Raw genomic sequence first — 23,954 nt, forward strand, 5'->3', positions numbered from 1 at the left:
ATGACGAGCTGACGACTAAAGGATTGTAATACATTATACTTTTTTTCTGTGTCCAAAATTGATCTGGGTCATGATTTTTGAAGTCCATTTCATTTATAGTTTCTAAGAATAGATATATGTTACTGTTTATAGATGTAAAGACCAACAACCTGTGTACTTCTACCCAGATTTTTGTTCAAAATATAAGCAAAATGCATTCACAAACACTATCCAATGGCAATAATTGAAAAAAGAAAGAACCGTAACTGTGGCCAAGATCGACAAAGGAAGGACCGAGTAAGGGCTGGAACAACGACGGAGCCTTGCCTTTTTTCTCTCAAGAATCCAATCCTCACTACAGACGTTTTTCGTTGAATAATAAAATGTTTTAGAGAGATAAAAATTTAAATCAATATTCTTATTTTTATCAATCTCTCTTAGGTCTATATATCGATTTGTGCGTGTGATACGTTTTCCCCATATCCGGTAAAGTTCCAATTTGTTCGCTTCGAATTTTGGTATGCTTATCTTGTTTCCGGAAATGTCTTGTGATCGTGAGGGTAATTCTTTACTGATGGTCACATGATTGATTTACGCTTTATCGCACTGAAAGAACACTTGTAATCGAGCGCTGTCAAGTGTGTCTACTTTATCAACAGTGATACACTTCTTTACATAACACTGACACGCTGATAAGGTACCGGAGATATGGGCACGGGTCAGTTTTCTTTACTTTCGTTTTGTCTCCAATGGCTGCTGCCAGTGTTTGTTTACGTACACAGCGTGGACGCATACATGCAATTTCAGCACCCAGACTTCGAGACAATGAATATTGGCGGGATTAAAGTCCCGCTATATTCAAGAGGTCACGAAAATGATATGATGACAAATATGAACTCTTACATGAAACAAGGAGGTTTGGCGGAAATGTTTCGACAGTATTCGGAACCATCAAATGCGGGTGATGCTTCAATATGCTTTCAGGGGATATCTGCCGAGTGTTGTAATGACACCCTCCAATTTCTTAGTGATCTGAGTCAAGGGCAGTTGTATGCTGAACAGAGTAAGTACAAACTAGCACTTAAGTTAACATACAGGCCTAGCTGTATCTGCATATAGTCAATGCCAAGGGTTCCGATCCAGTACGATCTACCTAGAGTAGGAAGACTGGATTGTAACCTTTGGCTAGCGAAGACGGGTAAATGGGTCTATTAGCCCGAGTTTACGCTGGCCCTGACATCAGACAGAGGCATTTTGACTGACAGATGTCAAAATGTCTAAGTCTGGTGTCAGGGCCAGTTGAAACTCAGGCTATATGTCAATTTGTAGCATCAGATTTATGCACTCTGATACACTCCTTATCACGTTATTCCTCTTTGTTATGTTTGAATGTACCCCGTAGCTTTACAGGGTTATTTTCATTTGCTATTATCTGATAACCCTCATTGAAGGATCTAGTAACTGTTGTGTGCAATTTACACCCAAAAAAAATCAATGTCAGGTTGTTCCTCATCATATTTGACCCGCTGGAAATTTAAATCATAATTATATTATTTTACTACACAAAGCCGAAGTACCAAAGTTACTGGGATAGAATGATTAGAAGCATAATTTCTTTTCAGTGATTGACTCTGCTGGAAAGCTACCTAGTGGAGTGATGCAGGGCAAGCTGGCATGGATTGGTAGCTATGATGAATGTATCGATATCCTGTCGCCGGCTAACAATCGTACAGGACGACAGATTAGTGGAAAATACTGTATGGGTGCAACTGCAACAGGGGTATGATTGTAATTAAAATGTTCATTGTTTGTGTCAAAGTTGACTCACTATTGAAATAGGATAGAAATAATGCATGGCCAGACAGGGATACAAACCTGGGACCTTCCGAACTCTAGACAGATGCTCTAGCTACCAATTGAGCTACCTGGTTGTTGGTAACCAACCCAGTCTAGTTTCACAACACTTTATTTGGCAGTGGTTATTTCCCTTTTATTGATAAAATGTCCAAAAAGAAAGTCTGGGGAAGAGATGGTCAATTGGTTTAAAATCAAAATTGATTATTAGAGTGTTTATTCAGAAGTTAAGTAGAGCGATTATAATATTTTCAGTTTTACAAGACTGAATACCCCAATAAACTGAAAAAAATATTTTTACATCAATCGACAGAGCTGTTATACATAAGGTTCGTTTTTTTATAACGAATGTCTGAATTACAACAAACTTTTGTCCAGTTTTGACTTTTATCTACATTAAGTACAATAAAAAACATAAAAATAAATTACTTTCAATGCAATCTTTATGTCATATATATGTATTTTGCACTTGACTTAAGTTATGAACTGATTATGGAATTTGTAATTGATAATTGGAATCGGAAAGGGCATACTGATCGATTTTCCATTAAAATCGATAATATATCAATAGTTTCAGGTCGTTATTTTGTCCTCCAAGCAGATCTAAAGGCACAGATCATTTTTCTTCTGCATGTAACGTGATGGCAACATTTAGGAATCACTCCATTGTTAATAAAAATATTAAGAATTAAAGGTTGTAATAACAATAGCATTTTTTTTATTTCATGTATTTATCAGTAAGAATCTTAAAAGATTTTTTTTTATTTTTTTTACTTTTTAGGGCACTTGCTAGAATATTAGTACAGGTATCCATAGAAGATAGCAAAAATAGAAGTTTTTTTAAGGATTTGAAACTGTTTGAAGTCCATCTTTGTTTGAGTGTTTCAGATTCCAGGTCGACTCCTGATGAATGGTGTATGTGTGCCTCACTCTTGCACAGCCAAAGACCTCAACATTTGGGTTTACGTTATCTATGGTAAGTTAAACCTCATGTGAACATTTTTAAAAATTAGTAATACAGTAGATTTTGCTAAATCTCACTTCTCATTTGTCAGGGGAAAACATGATATTAACCAGAGTATGACATAAAAAGAAAACATGTTTTTCTGAACATTTCAGATGTCAAAACCCGGAAGAAGCCATATTAAATGTCCAAGTGTACATGGATTATGACAAAGTTAGTTTGACCTGGCTAAAACGAGAGACTGTGAAGTATGGGACAAACCTAGGTCACTGTGACCTATATTTTCTGCATCATTGACTTAGATTTTAGGTTAGATTTTGACTGAGCTAACATGATCATCAATTTTAAACACCACAAAATGATATCCCTATGGATTGTGGAATGTAACAAATATTTGGAAGACAGTTCAGTTTTAAAAATCATCCATGCATTCATCACATGATGACTAAAATCTGTAGCTTAAGTGATTTAGGAAAGTCAAAGTTCTTCTCTGTTATTCATACTGTAGAATCATTTATTTTCATCGGGTTAAAATTTCGTGTTTTCATACACTAGCCTGTTTCAAGGACATTATATTTTGCTGATTTCTGATTTCCCCCATCTATATCATATACCAAATTTATGTTTTCGCAGGGATTTATTTTCATGGATTTTTGTTATCCACGAAATAAATGAAATTTAATGTCCCACGAAATATTTTGATTTTACAGTAGTTAGGAATTAACAGTAAGACATAAATTGTTACCGAGCTAACTTGAGTTAATCTCTACAAAATGTCACAAGGTGACATCGCAATCGATTATTAAAAAAATCATGCTTCATATTTACAGCTATTGCAAAGGAGCCTGTCCAGACCTATATGTCGTGTGAGGAACCAATGTTGCTTACTACAGGAGCCAAAGCTGCTTTGTATGTATAACATGTGACCAGTATCTCTGTATGATTACCAAACTTAAAGGGGCTATGGATAAACTTACTTTAAGGCACAGAATTTAAAGTAAGGGAACGGAAACTTTGGGCACAGAATTAAAAGTACAGGAAAGGAAACTTAGGGCACATAATTAAAAGTACGGGAAAGGAAACTTAGGGCACATAATTAAAAGTACGGGAAAGGAAACTTAGGGCACANTCCAGACCTATATGTCGTGTGAGGAACCAATGTTGCTTACTACAGGAGCCAAAGCTGCTTTGTATGTATAACATGTGACCAGTATCTCTGTATGATTACCAAACTTAAAGGGGCTATGGATAAACTTACTTTAAGGCACAGAATTTAAAGTAAGGGAACGGAAACTTTGGGCACAGAATTAAAAGTACAGGAAAGGAAACTTAGGGCACATAATTAAAAGTAAGGGAAAGGAAACTTAGGGCACATAATTAAAAGTACGGGAAAGGAAACTTAGGGCACAGAATTAAAAGTACGGGAAAGGAAACTTAGGACTTTGAATTAAAAGTACGGGAAAGGAAACATAGGGCACAGAATTAAAAGTACAGGGAAGGAAATTTAGGGCACAGAATTAAAAGTACGGAAAAGGAAACTTAGGGCACAGAATTAAAAGTACGGGAAAGGAAACTTAGGACACAGAATTAAAAGTACGAAAAAGGAAACTTAGGGCATAGAATTAAAAGTACGGGAACGGAAACTTAGGGCACAGAATTAAAAGTATGGGAAAGGAAACTTAGGGCACAAAATTAAAAGTATGGGAAAGGAAGCTTAGGGAAAGAGAAACGAGGGAAAAAATAAGAGAGGAAATAGGAAAGAGAAAAGATTGCAATCACTGATCATGGGCAAATTATTTTAGATAAAATTACTTTGAATTACAGAATATTGCAATGTTTTTGTTACCTTGATTTTTCCTTTATGAATTGGGAAAATACAGCATTATTTGTACTGAAATTGAGAATATATTCCTCAGTTTTTGGTCATTTTGGGAAAATAAGGCACTTTTTAGCTAGGAGAAACAGCATGCATTTGCCTATTTGGGAGAAAAAATAAACTAAGAAAAACTGTATTGATAATGTATAGATTCAGTTTATATTTCATTAAATATTCAAATTAAGGGTTTTGAAATAATGCAATGCATCATGAAAAAGTGTTTTACAAAATGAAAATGAATATGGCTGAATAAACTACCATATTTATCCTGTAAACAGCCCTGGAAGCCAAAACAAATCTCTGACTCCAAGTAGGAGGTGGGCTTACTATTACAATATGACAATAGGAGAGCGTGTTGTTGTTTCTACTGAAGTGCAGTAGGTATTGATTGCTTGTATTACTAGGCATTGTCTTATTGCCAGGTAAATGTAAACTCTAGACTGATGCTCTACCAATTAAGCTACCTGGTTGATGGTGATTGACCCGTCCAGTTCCACTACATTCCTCCCTCCTTTAACAAAGTCTTCGACCCTGAAGACTCACAAGACCCTATACCAACCCCGTGGGTATTTTTATTTGGCAATGTAACAGGAAAGGAAAAATGCACTGCTAAACTGGGGTTTGAACCCAAGACCCTCCAAAATCTAGATGGTAGCTACTAACTGAGTAGCCTGGTCGCCAGTGAATGACCCAGTCCAGTTCTGCTACAGTTGGTTGTGAATTAAGCACTCAAGACTGAACTTGATGTGCAGATCATTTGAGAAACAGCAATGTTAAAGAAAATCTCAAGCAAAGCCAAAATGTTGTATCTTGAAGTAGCACTATGGTGTGTAGTGCTCAAATGGAAAAATTCATTTCAGTCAAATTATATGATCAATTAAAGGCAAGAGAATAGAAAAACAAATTTTGTTGAACAAAAATTAATGAAAAATTAGACATCAGCTGTTGCTAAAATTAATATTTTTATTTATAGGGCTGTTTGTGGTATAATCGCTTTCTTGGTTGCCATGGGAACCTTGGTTGACCTTGTGATGACCTACGCTGAGAAAAGGAAAAAATCAGAGATCTTTGATTTTAGTGGCAATGACAACTTAAATGAGAATAGTGAAGCAAACGAAAGAACAGGTTTACTCTCTCACCCAGCATCACACCAGAGGCAGGTCCAAGACCAACTACTGGACCCACCCCAACCCAGTAGGCAAAGAGGTAAAGGGAGGTTACTCTCACATAATGTCAGCCTTTCTTACCTCATGTACCCCTGAAAACACATTTGAATTCTTCCAATTCAAAGTTTGGAATAGTCCATTATGAAATTTAGGGGTGAATGAGCTAAAATAAGTACAGTAACACATCCAAAATGTCCTCACATCAGTGCCAAACGCTGTAGCTATGAATTAGAAACTTTTTTATAGACATTTTGTAAAGCTTTGATTGATTGTTTCTGAACAGAAAATCACAAGTTGCAGAACATTTATGAGGAAATAATTATGATGAAATGACAAAATGAATCAAAAGCAGAGTGAAAATGCAAGAGATCCAGTCTAGAATTCAAACCACGAACCCCAGCTATAATGCAGTTGCTATGACCAATTAGTGAGCTATCTGAATAGCGACAGTTCCCTGACCCTTCCCACTAAACTTTTATCCAAAATGATATTAGAGAATGTTACTGTATGTTTTAAAAACCTTCAGTGGAATTCTTATGTGATTTACCTTCATTAGGACTCCTGGATACTTATATCTGAAAAATATCAAAATTCTGTTAACATTTCAATGACACACCCATATTTCTGAATGAATTATTGTGACTGTAAGTTTTCTTGATCATCTGAAATTTTTGCAAAATTTATAGAACTGTAAGAATTTACTCAGGATTGGGTGGTCACTTCATGATCACCTAAAAAAGATTAACAATTCCGAAATACCAAGATCTTCATCTACTTTTCACAGATACATAATGTACAAAGCCATTCTCCACATCAGATTCTGCTGAAATCTTTTTTAGTAAAAAAATAAAAGGAATAAAACCAATAAAACATGAGACTGACAACTGATCTGCAAAGATAAGCCATATTTCATCATTCCGCGACATTTGTTGATTTGGACCATTTTACCAGAAAACTGGAGTAATGATTAAGAAAGTTTCACATTTTTTCACATTCTAATCGCTTTTCGTCCGTCGTCGTCCGTCGTGCGTCGTGCGTAAACTTTTACATTTTCAACTTCTTCTCAAGAACCAGTGGATGGATTTTTTTCAAACTTGGTCAGAATCATCCTTGGTAGATGAGGCTTCAAAATTGTAAAATTGGGATTCCTACCCCAACCCCTGGGGCCAGGGCAGGGCCCCAAAGTGAAAATTAACCTATATTTCAAAAATCTTCTTCTTCAGACTCAGAGGTACTACACTCTTTTTCTCTGCGTGGAAAGAAAGATCATCAGGGGCTTTACTTAAATTGTAAATTTCAGGACCCCCGAGCTATCCGTTCTCCCTTGGGGAGGGGGTAAAGTTTACTATAGTTTATATAGGGAAATAACACTTTTGGGTATATTTTGACAACTTTCTGTAGGAAATTATTTTTACTTGGTGAGAATTATCCTTGGAGGAAGATGGTTTCAAATTGTAAAATTGAGATTCCTACCCCAACCCCTGGGGCCAGGGCGGGGCCCGAAAGGGAAATCTAACCAATATTTCAAAAATTTTCTTCTACAGACTCAGAGGTACTACAGTGATTTTCTCTACGTGGAAAGAAAGATCATCAGGGGCTTTACTTAAATTGTAAATTTCAGGACCCCCGAGCTATCCGTTCTCCCTTGGGGAGGGGGTAAAGTTTACTATAGTTTATTTAGGGAAATAACACTTTTGGGTATATTTTGACAACTTTTTGTAGGAAATTATTTTTACTTGGTGAGAATTATCCTTGGAGGGAGATGGTTTCAAATTGTAAAATTGAAATTCCTACCCCAACCCTAGGGGCCAGGGCGGGGCCCCAAATGGAAAATTAACCAATATTTCCAAATTTTTCACTTCCAGACTCAGAGGTACTACATTCATTTTCTCTGCATGGAAAGAAAATCATCAGGGGCTTTATTTAAATTGTAAATTTCAGGACCCCGAGCTATCCGTTCTCCCTTAGGGAGGGGGTAAAGTTTAATATAGTTTATATAGGGAAATAACACTTTTCGGTATATATTTTATCCATTTTCAGCAGAAAATTACTCAAACTTAGTCAGAATCATCTTGGGTGAATGAGAGTATTACTTTGTAAAATTGGGATTCCTGCCCCATCCCCAGGGGCTAGGGCGGGGCCCCAAAGGGAACATTTACCAATATTTTCAAATTCTTATCCATTGATGACATGACAAGTATTGTATTTCACTTAGTTTACATGCTGATTTCCACATCACATCTAAACAATAAAATAAAGCTACCAGTACCTATGATATAACTCAGGTGACCGCTTATAAGGCCCTTGGGCATCTTGTTCTTCTTCTACATACATTTTTGGAATGATAGATTCTATTTCTCTGACTACACACTAGAGTGATAGATTCTATTTCTCTGCCAACATGACACATTTCTGTTAACATGCAATGCTGCAATCATATTATATAGTGAAAACTGCAAACTCTACCTTTTGCAAACAAAATGAATCTTCAAATTTCAAGTTAGTATTCATGAACCAAAAGTTACACCAAGACAGATACAGCAGAATTGATCTATATAAGCATATATTTTTTTATTTAATTTTTTAATTTTTCAATAATTTCAGAACATGTACATTATACAGAACATCACATCAACACACATCCACACATTCACACATATCGACTATTGAAATTATCCTCATCCTCGCCATCATCCTCATCCTCGCCATCATCCTCATCCTCATCCTCATCCTCATCATCATCTGATTTTATACAATCACTAATGCAAGAGAGAGAGAGAGAGAGAGAGAGAGAGAGAGAGAGAGAGAGAGAGAGAGAGAGAGAGAGAGAGTTTTAAAGTACATTAAAAAACACCAATCTGACTTACACTGTACATGTATACCTGCACCAGCAGTGATTGCTACTTATTCTAATTGCAGAAGACAATGTATAACATAAAACAAAAGAGTGGTTAATATAGGTGATAAACCAAAGATCATTGATTCTTTATTTAGTGAGAAAGGAATAGTAAGAGCACTTAAAAGTCTTTCAAAATTGCTCAGAAATTTTTGTACTTCCCTGCATTCCCATAAAACATGGGTAATTGTCTCCCTTTCTATGATACAAAAAACACTTTGTGGGTTATTTACAAGTCCAATTTTGTATAATTAAGAATTGGTTGTTAAAAAATAATGATTAATTCTAAATCGCAACCATTGCAAGTTTGTATTTTCTGTTACCCTGAAAGGAATAGCATATATTTTCCCCCAAGTTTCCTGATTATAGATGAATCTAGTCCCCCATTTTGTTTGAGCAGTTATATTAATGCATTATTTCTGATAAGTATATTATATGTAAGCATAATGATTGTAGTAAGTAGATCTTTTTTTCCATTTAAACATCTTTCCATAATGTTCTGTAGCAACTAGTAAGAGATTAATTTCAAACCTTACATGATAATTACCTTGGAAGCCATATTTCTCGGTGATCGACTGATTCAATGTCTTAGATTCTCTTATAATGCAGATTTTATTAAAAAAATGTCTACTTTTGAATGTGTTGCACAGGCTAAAAATCATTGTTTTTTCTCTGTGACACAGTAAAGATTTGTCAGGTGATGGTATCCTTCTCCATACTGACCAACACGAGAAAACTGCTGACCACGTCCACCGCCACCGGCCATCTGACCTCTCTCAACGGTATGCGTGTGCTGAGTATGTGGTGGATTATCCTCGGACATACCTACCTCTTTGCCAGTTTATCAATGACTGCCGGTAAGCAAATAGCTTTAATTTGTGAATTAAATCTACCTGTACAGGTAAGAGTCTATAGTTGTCTAGTGAAACTACATCTTTACCTGTACAGGTAGGAGTGTAGTTGTCTAGTGAAACTGCATCTTTACCTGTACAAGTAGGAGTATAGTTGTCTAGTGAAACTGCATCTTTTACCATCTGATGCAGTGTTTATATGCTCTCTGTCGATAGGCGGAATTTCTCGGGTCGAGTGACATAAATGTACAGGTAAGAGTCTATAGTTGTCTAGTGAAACTACATCTTTTCCTGTACAGGTAGGAGTCTAGTTGGCTAGTGAAACTACATCTTTACCTGTACAGGTAGGCGTCTAGTTGTCTAGTGAAACTACATCTTTACCTGTACATGTAGGGGTCTAGTTGTCTAGTGAAACTGCATCTTTAACTGTACAGGTAGGAGTCTAGTTGTCTAGTGAAACTACATCTTTTCCTGTACAGGTAGGAGTCTAGTTGGCTAGTGAAACTACATCTTTACCTGTACAGGTAGGCGTCTAGTTGTCTAGTGAAACTACATCTTTACCTGTCCAGGTAGGCGTCTAGTTGTCTAGTGAAACTACATCTTTACCTGTCCAGGTAGGCGTCTAGTTGTCTAGTGAAACTACATCTTTACCTGTCCAGGTAGGCGTCTAGTTGTCTAGTGAAACTACATCTTTACCTGTACAGGGAGGGGTCTAGTTGTCTAGTGAAACTACATCTTTACCTGTCCAGGTAGGCGTCTAGTTGTCTAGTGAAACTACATCTTTACCTGTACATGTAGGGGTCTAGTTGTCTAGTGAAACTGCATCTTTAACTGTACAGGTAGGAGTCTAGTTGTCTAGTGAAACTTCATCTTTACCTGTACAGGTAGGGGTCTATGTGTCTAGTGAAACTGCATCTTTACCTGTACAGGTAGGTGTCTAGTTGTCTAGTGAAACTGCATCTTTACCTGTACAGGTAGGGGTCTAGTTGTCTAGTGAAACTCCATCTTTACCTGTACAGGTAGGGGTCTAGTTGTCTAGTGAAACTGCAGCTTTACCTGTACAGGTAGGAGTCTAGTTGTCTATAGTGAAACTGCATCTTTACCTGTACAGGTAGGTGTCTAGTTGTCTAGTGAAACTGCATCTTTACCTGTACAAGTAGGAGTCTAGTTGTCTAGTGAAACTGCATCTTTTACCATCTGATGCAGTGTTTATATGCTCTCTGTCGATAGGCGGAATTTCTCGGGTCGAGTGACATAAATGTACAGGTAAGAGTCTATAGTTGTCTAGTGAAACTACATCTTTTCCTGTACAGGTAGGAGTCTAGTTGGCTAGTGAAACTACATCTTTACCTGTACAGGTAGGGGTCTAGTTGTCTAGTGAACCTACATCTTTACCTGTACAGGTAGGGGTCTAGTTGTCTAGTGAACCTACATCTTTACCTGTACAGGTAGGGGCCTAGTTGTCTAGTGAAACTGCAGCTTTACCTGTACAGGTAGGAGTCTAGTTGTCTAGTGAAACTGCATCTTTACCTGTACAAGTAGGAGTCTAGTTGTCTAGTGAAACTGCATCTTTTACCATCTGATGCAGTGTTTATATGCTCTCTGTCGATAGGCGGAATTTCTCGGGTCGAGTGACATAAAAAATATACAATTTTGTCACACTTGTACAATATCTACAAGTAAAAAATACAAATCAAATCGCTCACTCAGTCATAGGCAGACAAAGGGACCAGTCGGTCTTGAATTGTTGCGACACGTTTAATATGGACATTGTTTGTGTAGAAAGTAAAACTTTGATATTACACTTTTTACTATTTTCATAATTGTATAAGATTTATTCAAAGGCAAAATGGCATAAAAATTATATGTTGCAGTTCATTTTACAGAGTTATAATTGTTTAATATTCAGAATTTTTGAAAATAGAAAAAAAACACAAAAAAACACACAAAAAAACCCAGAAAAACTGCTGGAGTCATGATTTTTAGATATAGAGACTACAGTCTACCAATGCGGTCACCAGGAATTATATATAAATACACAGCATCAAATGAGTTTCTGATTTATGGGCCACAAAGCCAACAAAGAATTATAGACAGGGGAAGTTACTCGAAGCCAGAAAAAAATCTTTTTGGTTGTTTTATCTTCTACAGCGCGCTGAAGGGAGAATATTCAAAGTATAAAAGTCTCTTCAGTGGAATATATTTGACATGGATTCCTATACATTGTGATATACATAGTTGTGGAATAGTGGTTTTAAAACTTTAAAAAAGGTCTAGATCAAGGTTTCTGCTTCTAAAAATACTTATTAGGGTGTGTGTGTGTGTGTGTGTGTGGGGGGGGNGGCCCTTGTGACCTGAAAACATTCTAGTTTAAAAAAAACAATTAACAAGGGAAGAAAACATGAAAGTACTAGGATCCAACTTATAATTAGGACCAATCTTCTGCCAATCCTATAATTTGTTAACGTCTTGATCAAAGAAGTAGAAATATTTGCAGCATCAAAAAGACAGATTAACACCTAGACAAGGGAAGTAACTCTAGGCCAAAAAACTACTGTTCCATTGTTTCATCTTCTAAATAGAAGACAGAATACTCCAAATAAAACAGCTCTGAAGTGGTACTCCACAATTATAACTGGTGAAATGATACCCTTTGTATCTTTGTATTATAAAATATGTTTAAACTATAGATACCCTTTGTAGTGTATGCAATGCATGAGATTGATCATCCTTAATAACTTTGAGCGAGAGGCGTGTATCAATCCTGTACTTTGGATTGCGAGACATGTACAGTTGGTGAATAAAATGAATGGCAACCTTCAATGATGTCTGCTGTATTATTAGGTTAAATCTTGTTCTGTAGCTAGCCCGACAGGTGTGAAACCCTTAGCTTCAGAAAACTGTTCTGTAGCTAGCCTGACAGGCGTGAAACCCTTAGCTTCAGAAAACTGTTCTGTAGCTAGCCCAACAGGCGTGAAACCCCTTTCTTCAGAAAACTGTTCTACAGCCTGAGGGGTGCTACATCATTTAATAACAGACAACTTTGATGTAGCTCAGTGTTTTTCATCTTAAAATAGAAGTTTTGTCATTCATCAACAATATTTGTATTTGTTCCAGATAATGTTGTAGAAGCAGGAAAGTATATACAGCGGTTCAGCTTCCAGGCGATCCTCAATGGAACGGTATCCGTGGATACCTTCTTCTTTATGAGGTAAATACAAACAAGGTTTGGTACTCGGGGGAGGGGCCGTGGTGGCCAAGTGGTTAAGGAGTCTGACATTCTGCTACCTCTAGCCCTCCACCACTGGGTCGCGGGTTCGAGACCTTAAGCGGAGCAGTCGCCAGGTACTGGCCGTAGGTTGGTGGTTTTTCTTGGGGAACCCCGGCTTTCCTCCACCACCAACACCTGGCACGTATTTAAAGGACCATAGTACAAATAGGATGTAACAAACAAACTAAACCAAAAGTACTCAGGACTGTCACAATACGTATTGAGAGAGGCCCTAGTAAGTATTAAGAACTTGTGCCCAATCAGCATGGTATTTCAATGAGACAACACTATAAAGTGGGCATCAGATCCGCGCTATCAAAAGGAGGCAAGTTCACCAACATACCCTGTCTCCTGCACACATACGCACATGTACACATACACAACACACATGGAGGCACTTAAATGACCTTGGCTGTTAATAGGACGTTACACAATGTAAAACCTTTGACTCTTTAACCCTTTCACCACTGTAGACCACAATGGACTCATCCCCATCCGTACATGGTAGAGTCTACCTAAGTGACATAGGGATGAAAGGGTTAACGTCATCAAAACATGTTTGAATGTGAATGGACTTATCTCAGAAATTTAATCCAGAAATAATTATGTGTTTTCAAGGTATGTGGTGGGGTTGGGGGCTTTTTTATCCTAACATCCCAGGCCTACAACCATATTTCATTGGAGCCTGTACTTTAAAAAATATTTTAGACCCAACCACCAATATCATCTGTAAGTGACTCCCTGGCTTGTTAATTAATAGCATTCCTGTATATTTTCTCAGCCTTAAGTTCAAAATAATTAATTGTTAGTATTGATAGCCATGTTGTTGGTTATGTCTTCCTGGTTGAATATTTACCGTTTCTTACTAAGTATTTCTCTGTAGCTCTTTCTGTAGAGCTTAGGACTAGTAAACCACTGAGGTTCCAGGTTTGAATCCCAGCGGAGGCTTTAACTCATTCACCCCTGAGGACTCGTTTGAACTCATCCGATTCAAAGGTTGGAATAGCCCATTATGAAATTTCAGGGGTGAATCGGGGTTGATAAAATAATTACCCCTGTTACATTCCTGTATTTGTTCTTGTTACAGTGGCCTGCTGGTGACCTACTTGTTTTTGAAGAACAGACGTGAAAACGCTGGCTGCTTTAACTGGGTGTTGTTCTACTTCCATCGATTCTGGCGGTAGGAACTATGGAGCAATATTGATGCTAAAGTTGAACATGACAGATATAGAGTTTTGGATTTTTTTAAAATTTTGGTTGATTTCTTTCATGTAGCATGGTTTGGAAAAGGGCTATAAAGTTTGATACTTGTTATAAACGATGCGTGCACCTTTTAACTCTTTCAGTGCTTTTTTTTAAAAAAAATCTTCAGGTTGGTGAGTATGGATTAGGAAAAGTTTCTTGTTACACAACCAATAAATGTTTCTATGTGACATTTCGATGACTAGTACGGTATGTACTCTGTCACCTTCATCAGACGAATGACCAGTGAAGCATATGTACACAACTGTGTAAAATGTGTACAAGTTGTCCACAAATCAATGTTGATTCGGCTACGCTGTAAGCGTATGTACAATAGTTGTTATATATGTACCCAAATGACTCGATTCAGCTACTCTTTGTTCAATACTTGGTCATAGATGTGCGGGAGTCTATGAGCCCCCTCATGTCGATTTAGAACTGTGATTGTTTTTCTTTTTATCTGTTGAATCACATGAAAGTACTTAAACACTTTCTCATAGATGAATGATATATTGGTCTAGGGACTTGAGATCCGGGTATTGATTCTTTACTCAGACCAAAATTTTCGTGAGTGAAAATCAAATGTAAACAAAAAAAAACAGTATTCGGCTTCAAGTCTCCAAAATTAATGGCAATATCCGATTTTATAATTATTTTATAAACGGAACAAGAAATTAGACTTGAGCACAAAATCTATGCTTGAGCATAAGAACGTTTCATGAATACGGGTCATGGTTTTGTTGGTGCCATATTTTGCATCAGGTGTACATGTACTGAAAGAGTTTGAAATTTTAGTGTTCTGTATTTTGTATTATGATGTATGTTTTTCAGACTGACACCAGTGTATGCCTTCTGTATCATGGTGTGGGGGGTGCTGTTCTTTTACACCCTGAGGGGGCCAGTGATGGTGTGGCGGACCTCCCCACAAATGGAGTCGATGATGAACGAATGCTCCAAGTCGTGGTGGGCGAACCTCCTCTATATAAACAACTACTACCCGTACAGTGGCGACATTAACCAACAGGTTTGTCTGCTTGCGTGCTCTGAGAATTCGGTTTTGTAAACACTGTATAATTCTTTAGGAATTCATGTATCGCTACCAAAAATGTAAAAACAGTAAAACCTCGATATAATGTGCATGCCCTTCCTTTAATTTGCCAACTCCTTACTTCCAGAACTTTTAATGTCCTGTTTTCTTGTTTTAATAATAAATCCTTTATACATTTCCCTCAATCTATTGCGAAACCCCTTCATAACGCCAATTTTTTTCTGGAAAAATGCTACCATTAAAACGAAGTATTGCTGTATGCATGTGAAATGTTTTTCCAATATGACCTTAGCTTGAGTATATTGTTTCTATTAAAAAACATACCTTGGTTCATAGGTTCATTGCAGGTGACACTGTTGTAAGCATCTAGTCGCTTCTTGAGGTGCTTCTTAATACTGTCCACTTCACTTCTGGTTGCATTTGGAATACCTTGTACATGATTTATGAAAAAATAATAAAGAAATAAAAAATAATCAGCAACAGTATTCTAAATGTAAATGTGCAACTGAGCCAGACCAGGATTCGAACCCATGTCTTGTGATCTTTATACTGTCACTCTAGCCGACTGTGCTACCTGGTCAGCGATAGTACATTTACCCAGATGTGCTAATGCTATACAGTACCTGAAACAAAACTAAGGGGAGCTAACTAGTGCTTACCAATCAATTACTGTCAGATACTCTAGCTTTCAGGGCTGACCAGGGAAATTCGCTCTGGGAAATAGCTCATTGATCATGAGTCACAACTGGTTTTGTCAGATAACATTTAGCTCGCTTGGCCCAAAGGGCCATGTGAGCTAATGCCGTACTGCGACATCGGACATCAGTCTGTCCATCATCCGTCCGTCACCGTCAACTTTTTCTTTTTAACGACTTATATTTGGCCAGTTGGTACCTGGAATAGAGTGCTATAAAGTTAAAATGATCTTAACCTCCTTTCAGGGTCACAGGGTCAAATATTTAAAAGCATCAAACAACAATATCCTAAAAACCATTTGATCTAGAGTCATGATACTTGGATATGTTATGTAGACCATATGTGTGAATCTTTTTTTTATTACAGTAATGAGGTTAAAGGTCAACGTTAAGTGCTAGTCAGGGGTCAAAGGTCAACTTGGGTTAAAAGCTTTAAAATTGAAATTTAAAATATCAAACAATGATATATATAACAATAGATGTTAAAATGTCTTGTGTTCTAGTTACCAAAATTGGTCTGAAGTTACCTATTTGTCAGTTTCACGTAACAAAAGAAACAGGCGAGCGATACAGGCCCTCTGGGTCTCTTGTTTGAATAATAATAATAATGATAATAGTTGGAGGATCTTATATACCGCTTTATCACAACCTAGTTCGTAGGTCGTCTCAAAGCGGTTCACAAATTATTATCCGTGGTTATAGGGCCTTTGCAACTAGCCAGTACATTTCTCAACTCCCTCGGGAGCATACAGCCGGTACATTTCTCAACTCCCTGGGGAGCATACAGCCGGAGCTGAAGATGGTTTATATGTTATAGATTTTCTTCAACAAATTAAATGATGGTAAACTGAAATTAGGGTGTCTGTCTGTGTGTCTGTCCAGCAGTCTGTTCGTCTGTCCGTATGTATGTTTACCATTTGTAATTCATCTTATGATATGGAATACAACATCAGATTTAGATGTCATCATTTTAACTGTACTGTAGTTAGTCTATCACAATCTTCTCATGTTGTTTTGTGTAAAAACTCTAAATGAAAACCTAACACAAACAAGAAAAGTGATACTGTATATAATGCTTTAAATTTGCGGGCTCATTATTTCGCGGTTTCGTATTCAGTACATATTTCGCTGTGCACCCAAATTCCATGTGTCGTGCAAAGTACTTTGAGTGTGATCATTTAAGGGTTAAACCTTGAAATGCAGGTAATTAAACTGTTTGAAGACACTGATCCTCCCCAGTTACTTCACTCAAAAGTAAATCAAATGTGTATGTACCTTTGCAGGAGTAAACAGTAATCAATGAATCACCTACTGTTCACATAGATATGCTGTGGCCACTTATATGTGAGTGTTGTTTTTACATGGACTGCCCAAGCAGCTGTCCGGTGATAGTCTTATTTTAGTTTATTTAAGCTTACATGACAGCGTTGGGTTATAAGTATTTTCAACATGTTGTTATAAGGTCGGTTAAAGTGGTTATTATTTTTGATAATTTTGCTGGTGTCTAGAATTTGCTGATATTAGTCAAAGCACGAATATAGCGAAATTAAAACTCCCGCGAAATATAACCGCTATACAATATTCTATCTCAAATCCACTGACCAAGATTTTCAGTAGCCATTGAAAGCTCTCTCCTACGTTTATCATGTGTTGTGATTAACAGTTTTACTTTCTATCCCTTTGGTAGTTTACCTGTATCAAAGATTTAGCTCAGTCAGGCTTCGCTTGATAAAGAGATGAGTAATACTGGTCTGGACGTGTTGTGACAAGTTGATATGTACATTATTTTTCTGATGTGCAAATATTAAACTTTAGTACTTATATCTGAACTCTTGTGAATCTTGTTGATGATGATCGGTCTCTTTTATCTTTATCCAGTGTATGGGATGGTCCTGGTATTTAGCCAATGATATGCAGTTTTACATCATCAGTCCCTTCATCCTCATACTGTTGTATCGGTGAGTATGATTGGTCAGAATTTATTTTGTAATAGCGACTCAGAATGTTCCTTGTCTATGATTCTATACTATGAGCAACATTTTATTTCCATAGGGGAAAAAATGAAATGATGAAATAATAAGAGCAGTAATATATTGTTTTATCCTGAAATGATGGATTATTATTCTGTTTTAGCAATCAAGAATGAGAGAAGATTTCTGTCATAAAAAGGGGGCCGCGGTGGCCAAATGGTTAAGGCGTCTTACATTCTGCTACAACTAGCTCTCCACCACTGGGTCGCGGGGCCGCACTCTCCACCATTGGGTTGCGGGGCCGCAGTGGCCAAGTGGTTAAGGCGTCTGACATTCTGCTACCACTAGCCCTCCACCACTGGGTCGCGGGTTCGAGACCTACGTTGGGTAGTCGCCAGGTACTGGCTGGAGGTCGGTGGTTATTCTCCGAGAGATCTGGCTTTCCTCCCCCACCAAAACCTGGCATTTCCTTAAATGACCATAGCTGTTAATAAGACGTAAAACACAAACAAACCAAACCAAAGCAGTCATAAAACATGTAATTTGTTTATTTTAGACTTTTACCACAGACACTGGCCTTGTCTGTCAATCCATCTATACTCTATTATTACATCCTAGATGTATCGACAGATTAAGTAGGATTTAATGGGATACATGATGGATTCAGGCAAGTACTTGCCTCTATGTCTATATCATATAAATTAACAATCTAAATTAAAAATTGAAAAGTCACTTCTGTTGTTAGTTTTGTAGCTAGCTAGGTGATAAAATTTCAGTTCAAGATGTTTCTAATGATTGTCCAAACTAATTATAAAAGCCCCTAATTGTTGTAGCCTGTATGACCGCCTCGGGAAGACTGTTCAGATCCATACATCAACAGTTCTGTAGCTAAATGAATGTTTCCTTATATCTAACTTACATTGATTTTTCTTTCTTTATGTAATCTTTGTGTATGTCCTCTTGTTCTGGATATTGAATCGTAATCAAAGTTGCCAGCATTATCTTTGTTGTCATGAAAATTGTTCATAATTTTATAGACGTTAATTATATCTCCTCTCATTCTCCTGTATGTCCGTGTTTGGATTCACGATTTCTTGTCGCTGTATAATAGATCCTTCAGCCAAGGTATTAGATGTTGATACTCCCTACGATACACTGTATCGTAGCTTTCAGAATTAAAACAAACTTTATCAAAATCTAAATTTTCTTTAGCAGTTGAAAACAATGTCTTTTTAAACTTGAAACATTTTTCGACAGTTTTCGTTGTTGTATTAATTAGTCTTTTCTAGGACCAGTTTACAATTCCTGTCCAAGACTGCCCTTATTGAGTTTAGATAATAGCTTTTGTCTCGCCGCGATGAAGAAGTGTAAGCGAGACAAATTAGGTGTTGCTTTTCTGGCAGCGGCAGGTTCAGCGTAAAGTTTTTGCGTTTAAGTTAATAGTTTCTAGACCTGCTAACCCCTGAATCTCCCAATGGGGGTCATGACCCCATTGGGAAATTCTGTGGGGGGTGATAACGCGCGACAAAAAATAACGTCAGAATTAATCACATAATTTTCGTGCCGTCACGGCATAACATATATGTTGTGGTTTCTGGTAGGATTTAGGACTTTTTTTTTAAAATAAATAAAACAAATTTTTTCACACATTTTGTTTTATTACATTCTCTTTTTTCAAAATACTTATTTCCCTGTACGTACAGGTAGTTTGAGTTAATTGTAGAAAACTTGGCATCTTTCATCATTGATGCATACTGGGAGCATGAACTCATCTAGAGGCTCCTCTATCTATTTCTCTCCCTCATCTTTATGTACTACATTGGGAATCTGACTGCCTGCAGGTTGGAAACTGGAAAAAATAAAATATGCATTTAATGTTAAAAACAGACCTGTATTTATAATATTGGTATAATAATATCTTGGTACACTCAAATTTGTATGACTGCAACAAATTTCAAAGCAATCTCGCGATCGATATCGGAAAGCATTATCATGCAGATTTTGGTAAATTAAAATAATCATGATCTGCCGTTGAGACAGTAATGTGCTCAGAATTTAAGCTACTAAATAACGACTTTGCATTTATAACCACAGTAACAATATGTGAAGTACAGTCCTACCGTACCCATTTGGAGATGAGGTTAGTGGTGGAGGCCAGTGTTTGATTTAGGCCTCAATAACCACAGCTTCTAGTCTTGCTGGGCTTATCTCCCCAAGGAACACCACGGCTATGGATATAATCCACACAATAGGCACAGTCACCCTGTGCCTTGATAAGTATGAAAATAGTCTCCCCGTGACAGGGCCCAATATCAGCTATGAGGTATGCGGTAACACTGTTGGTCAATCCGACAGTGTGCCCCTTTGCAAATTGCATTGACCCGATTAAAGTACTAACGGGATTCCATGCACTGTTGTAATACTGTAGTAAACAGTACTCACCGTTCAAATTTGCCTGGCTTCCACGAAAGAGAGACCGCCATTGTGAAAACATTTCGAATTGTGTACGGACTATACCTATACCTGAATGCTAAACCTCCGAGACACATGAATGGAGCACTTCCGGAAATAGGGAGATACTAATACGAGCGCAGAGGCGGGTGATTCCAGGTCATGTGGACGGAATGCGGGAGATTTGTATGACACGCACGGGTCATGAGTTGGTCGCGGGTGATAGGTTCATTTTGCGGGTGTAACCCGCAAGATGCGGGTCATTTAGCGGGTATGAGTTTCACTGAAAGTATAAGTCCTAGGCCAAACATTAACCATAGATGCATCTTAGGGAGTACATCTCAACCCATCCACCAAATGCTGGATGTGGCCTACCTTTCATGGTCCATTGACTTTGTCATCATCTCCATCAACATTGAGCTTTTGCGTTTAAGTTAGTTTCTCTGAAACTATAAGTGCTAGACCAACCAAACTTGGACCAGTCAGGCACGAGACATATCATTTCAAATGCCGTCTACATTGAATTTATTTCACAAAATATGCTTTAATGGTTAAAGCGAGGCACAGGCGAGACATATCAATCCGAATCGCTTGCTTATACATATTTATAGCCATTTAGTGTAGAAGAGGGTTAATTTTCTTACTTATTTGAAGTTTGTGAATAAGTTAACCAATATTACAAATGTCACTTTTGCTGGCCTTTTTGGCATGCTAATTTCCTGTTTTGTATCATTTTCATACAAGGAAGCAATGTATTAACAATATTCTTTGTTTTTTTTCCTCCAGGTATCGGAAAATTGGCTTTGTGGTGTGTGGATTTCTGATAGGAGCTTGTATATTCATCCGTGCGATGACTGCTTTCGAATTTGGAATGCATGTGCCAGTGTAAGTGTTTTGTTATTACATCCTTATTTACTTTATAACTTCCTGCTTGATCTGTGTATTTAACCTTTTCACCCCTATGTAACTTTAGTGGACTATACCATGCATTTATTGGGATGAGTCCATTATGGTCTACAGTGATGAAAGGGTTAGTGACTTGACGGAAAGAGATGTCATCTGTATGTGGAGTCAATGTCCTTGCTTTAAGTTATAAGAATTATTACATAAACACTTTTTAGTTGACCTGCCCGAAGGGCAGGTGAGCTTATGTCATGGTGCGGCATCCGTCGGCCGGCCATCGGCCAGCCATCCTCGTCCGTCAACTTTTCCTTTAAACAACTTTTCTGAAGAACGGACAGGCTTAGAGTCATGATATTGGGCTGAAAACTTTGTTGGTAGGAGCTTGACAAAGTTTGGGAACGAAAATGACCTTGACCTACTTACAAGGTCACAGGGGTCAAATATGTTAAAAACTTCAAACGACTTCTTCTGAAAAACAAAAAGGTATAGAATATTCCTATTTGGCTGATGGCTTCCTGGGACGGAGCCCAACAAAGTTTGAGAACGAAAATGACCTTGACCTACTTTCAAGGTCACAGCAGTCAAATATGTCAAATGCTAAAACCGACTTCTTCTGAAGAACGAAAAGGTATAGAATCTCCATATTTTGTTGGTGGCTTCCTGGGATGGAGCCCAACAAAATTTGAGAACGAAAATAACCTTGACCTACTTTTAAGGTCACAGGGGTCAAATGTGTCTAACACTTCAAACGACTTCTTCTGAAGAACTGAAAGGTATAGAATCTTTATATTTCGCTGGTGGCTTCCTGGGATAAAGCCCAACGAAGTTTGAGAATGAAAATTAGTTTGACCTATTTTCAAGGTCACAGCAGTCAAATATGTCAAATGCTTCAAACGATTTCTTCTGAAGAACTAAAAGGTATAGAATCTTTATATTTGGCTGGTGGCTTCCTGGGAAAGAGCTGACAAAGTTTGAAAAACGAAAATGACCTTGACCTACTTTCAAAGTCACAGGAGTCAGATATGTCTAATGCTTAAAACATCTTCTCATGAAGAACTGAAAGTTATAGAACCTAAATAGTTGGCTTGTAGCTTTCAGTGAAAGAGCCCAACAAAGTTTGCAAATGAAAATGACCTTGACCTACATTCAAGGTCACAGGAGTCAGATATGTCTAACGCTTAGAACAACTTCTTCTGAAGAAGTGGAAGGTATAGAACCTTAATATTTGGCTGGTTATTTCCTGGGAAAGAGCCAAACAAAGTTTGCGAATGCAAATAACCTTGACTTGCTTTCAAGGTCACAGCGTTCAAATATGTCAAACGTTCAAACTACTTCTGAAGAATTAAAATTCATGAAATTATAATATTTGGCTGGTGACTTCCCGGGATAGAGCTCATCGAAGTTTGCGAATGAAAATGACCTCAACCTACTTAAGAGGTCACAGAGGTCAACAACATTTTAAAGGATTTGTTCTCAAGAACTGAAAGAAATGGATTCACAAGATTCGGCTTGTAGCATTTTGGAATAGGGCTAACTAATTTGAGAAGGAAAATGACATTGACCTACTTACAAGGTCACAGGTAAAAATATGTCAAGCAACTTCTGAAGAAGAAGAAAAAAGCATAGAATCTTATATTAATATTTTGCTGGTAGTTTCAACAGATGGAGCCAACAAAGTTCATGAGGGAAATATTTCTAGTGCAATATAATATTTAATGAGAATATTTTGCTATGACTGCTTAAATATTCAGGTGAGCGATGACAGGCCCTCTTTGGCCTCTTGTATTACATTTTTATCCGTAAGATGTTAAATTTTATCAACTTAATAAAACTGATATCTTTCACACTGTGACAGACATCACAATTGATATTTGTCACAGTGTGAGAAAATATCTTTTGGTATTGACCAATCAGAAAGGTTCTTTCTATTAACTTCATTGATTTTTTCGATTTAGATACAGATGACTCCAGAATAGAATTAGTGGTTGTTTTAGTACACTTTTACTTCATAAACTAAGACGTTTATTTACCTACACAATTTATAACATTTTGTATGTAAATCTTACCGAATAATAGCGGAAAATATTATGATTGTGTTGAGTAGCTCATTCCGAAGTGAGCACAGGTTGTTGTCACACATGCCATTTTCAGAATAATTATGGCACCAAGGGTTACAGTATCAAATCCCCAACTGTTATGATGCAGTACATTTTTGTCAATGCAGGTTGTTTTAAAATAGTGATAAATAGCAAATGTAATGATTTTGCTGTTACCGTACCATGTACATATTTTACTTGTATGGCAATTAGTATTTACCACTATTTTTACTCAATTCTTGTGAAAAAATATCGGCATTCAGCCATACTAACGAAATAAAGATGACATTCAATCGGAAACCAATAAATATTCACTCTTTCAAGAATATATCCAGGAACATTTTTAAAAGTAACTTTCAAATTGGTATTTTTTGGTAAGTATTTTATATCTACCAATAAACTATCAATTGTAATCAACCAAGTCCATGTACGTACAAATTATTGACTGGTATGTTGCAATTGTGTTCCACAAGTACTGGGTACTGTAGAAAATCAAATCTTTTGGAAAGGATTTTTGGAATGATATTCATCACTTGGGTAAGAATAATAAATGCTATGTTTGTTTTGAACACAAGCAGGAAATAAAAGTTTATTTTGTGAGTTTTCTAGAACGTCTGGTTCCTTTGTCAAGACAAGAGTGTAAAATAGAAGATATTACACTCTTTGTTTGAGAAAGGAACAGAGGTTTTACA

At 37.1% G+C, this 23,954-nt stretch overlaps 1 protein-coding gene across 2 annotated transcripts in view; it reads left to right on the forward strand.

Moving 5' to 3' along the window:
- Positions 1-504: 504 nt before the first annotated feature.
- Positions 505-23,954, forward strand: part of LOC110464008 (nose resistant to fluoxetine protein 6-like) — a 35,498-nt gene continuing 12,048 nt past the window's right edge. The window contains exons 1-11 of one of the 2 annotated variants that reach the window (XM_021519012.1): positions 505-1,042; positions 1,602-1,759; positions 2,722-2,809; positions 3,628-3,706; positions 5,647-5,879; positions 9,419-9,592; positions 12,704-12,797; positions 13,945-14,037; positions 14,931-15,123; positions 17,721-17,800; positions 21,050-21,148. In XM_021519012.1, the coding sequence (XP_021374687.1) occupies positions 688-1,042; positions 1,602-1,759; positions 2,722-2,809; positions 3,628-3,706; positions 5,647-5,879; positions 9,419-9,592; positions 12,704-12,797; positions 13,945-14,037; positions 14,931-15,123; positions 17,721-17,800; positions 21,050-21,148 (1,646 nt within the window). In that variant the 5' untranslated portion in view covers positions 505-687. Of the gene's footprint in view, positions 1,043-1,601; positions 1,760-2,721; positions 2,810-3,627; positions 3,707-3,932; positions 3,988-5,646; positions 5,880-9,418; positions 9,593-12,703; positions 12,798-13,944; positions 14,038-14,930; positions 15,124-17,720; positions 17,801-21,049; positions 21,149-23,954 lie in introns of those variants that run through there. The other variant, XM_021519013.1, reaches the window with a different exon arrangement.

Source organism: Mizuhopecten yessoensis, unplaced genomic scaffold (genome assembly GCF_002113885.1).
Source record: "Mizuhopecten yessoensis strain PY_sf001 unplaced genomic scaffold, ASM211388v2 scaffold10951, whole genome shotgun sequence".
Taxonomy (NCBI): domain Eukaryota; kingdom Metazoa; phylum Mollusca; class Bivalvia; order Pectinida; family Pectinidae; genus Mizuhopecten; species Mizuhopecten yessoensis.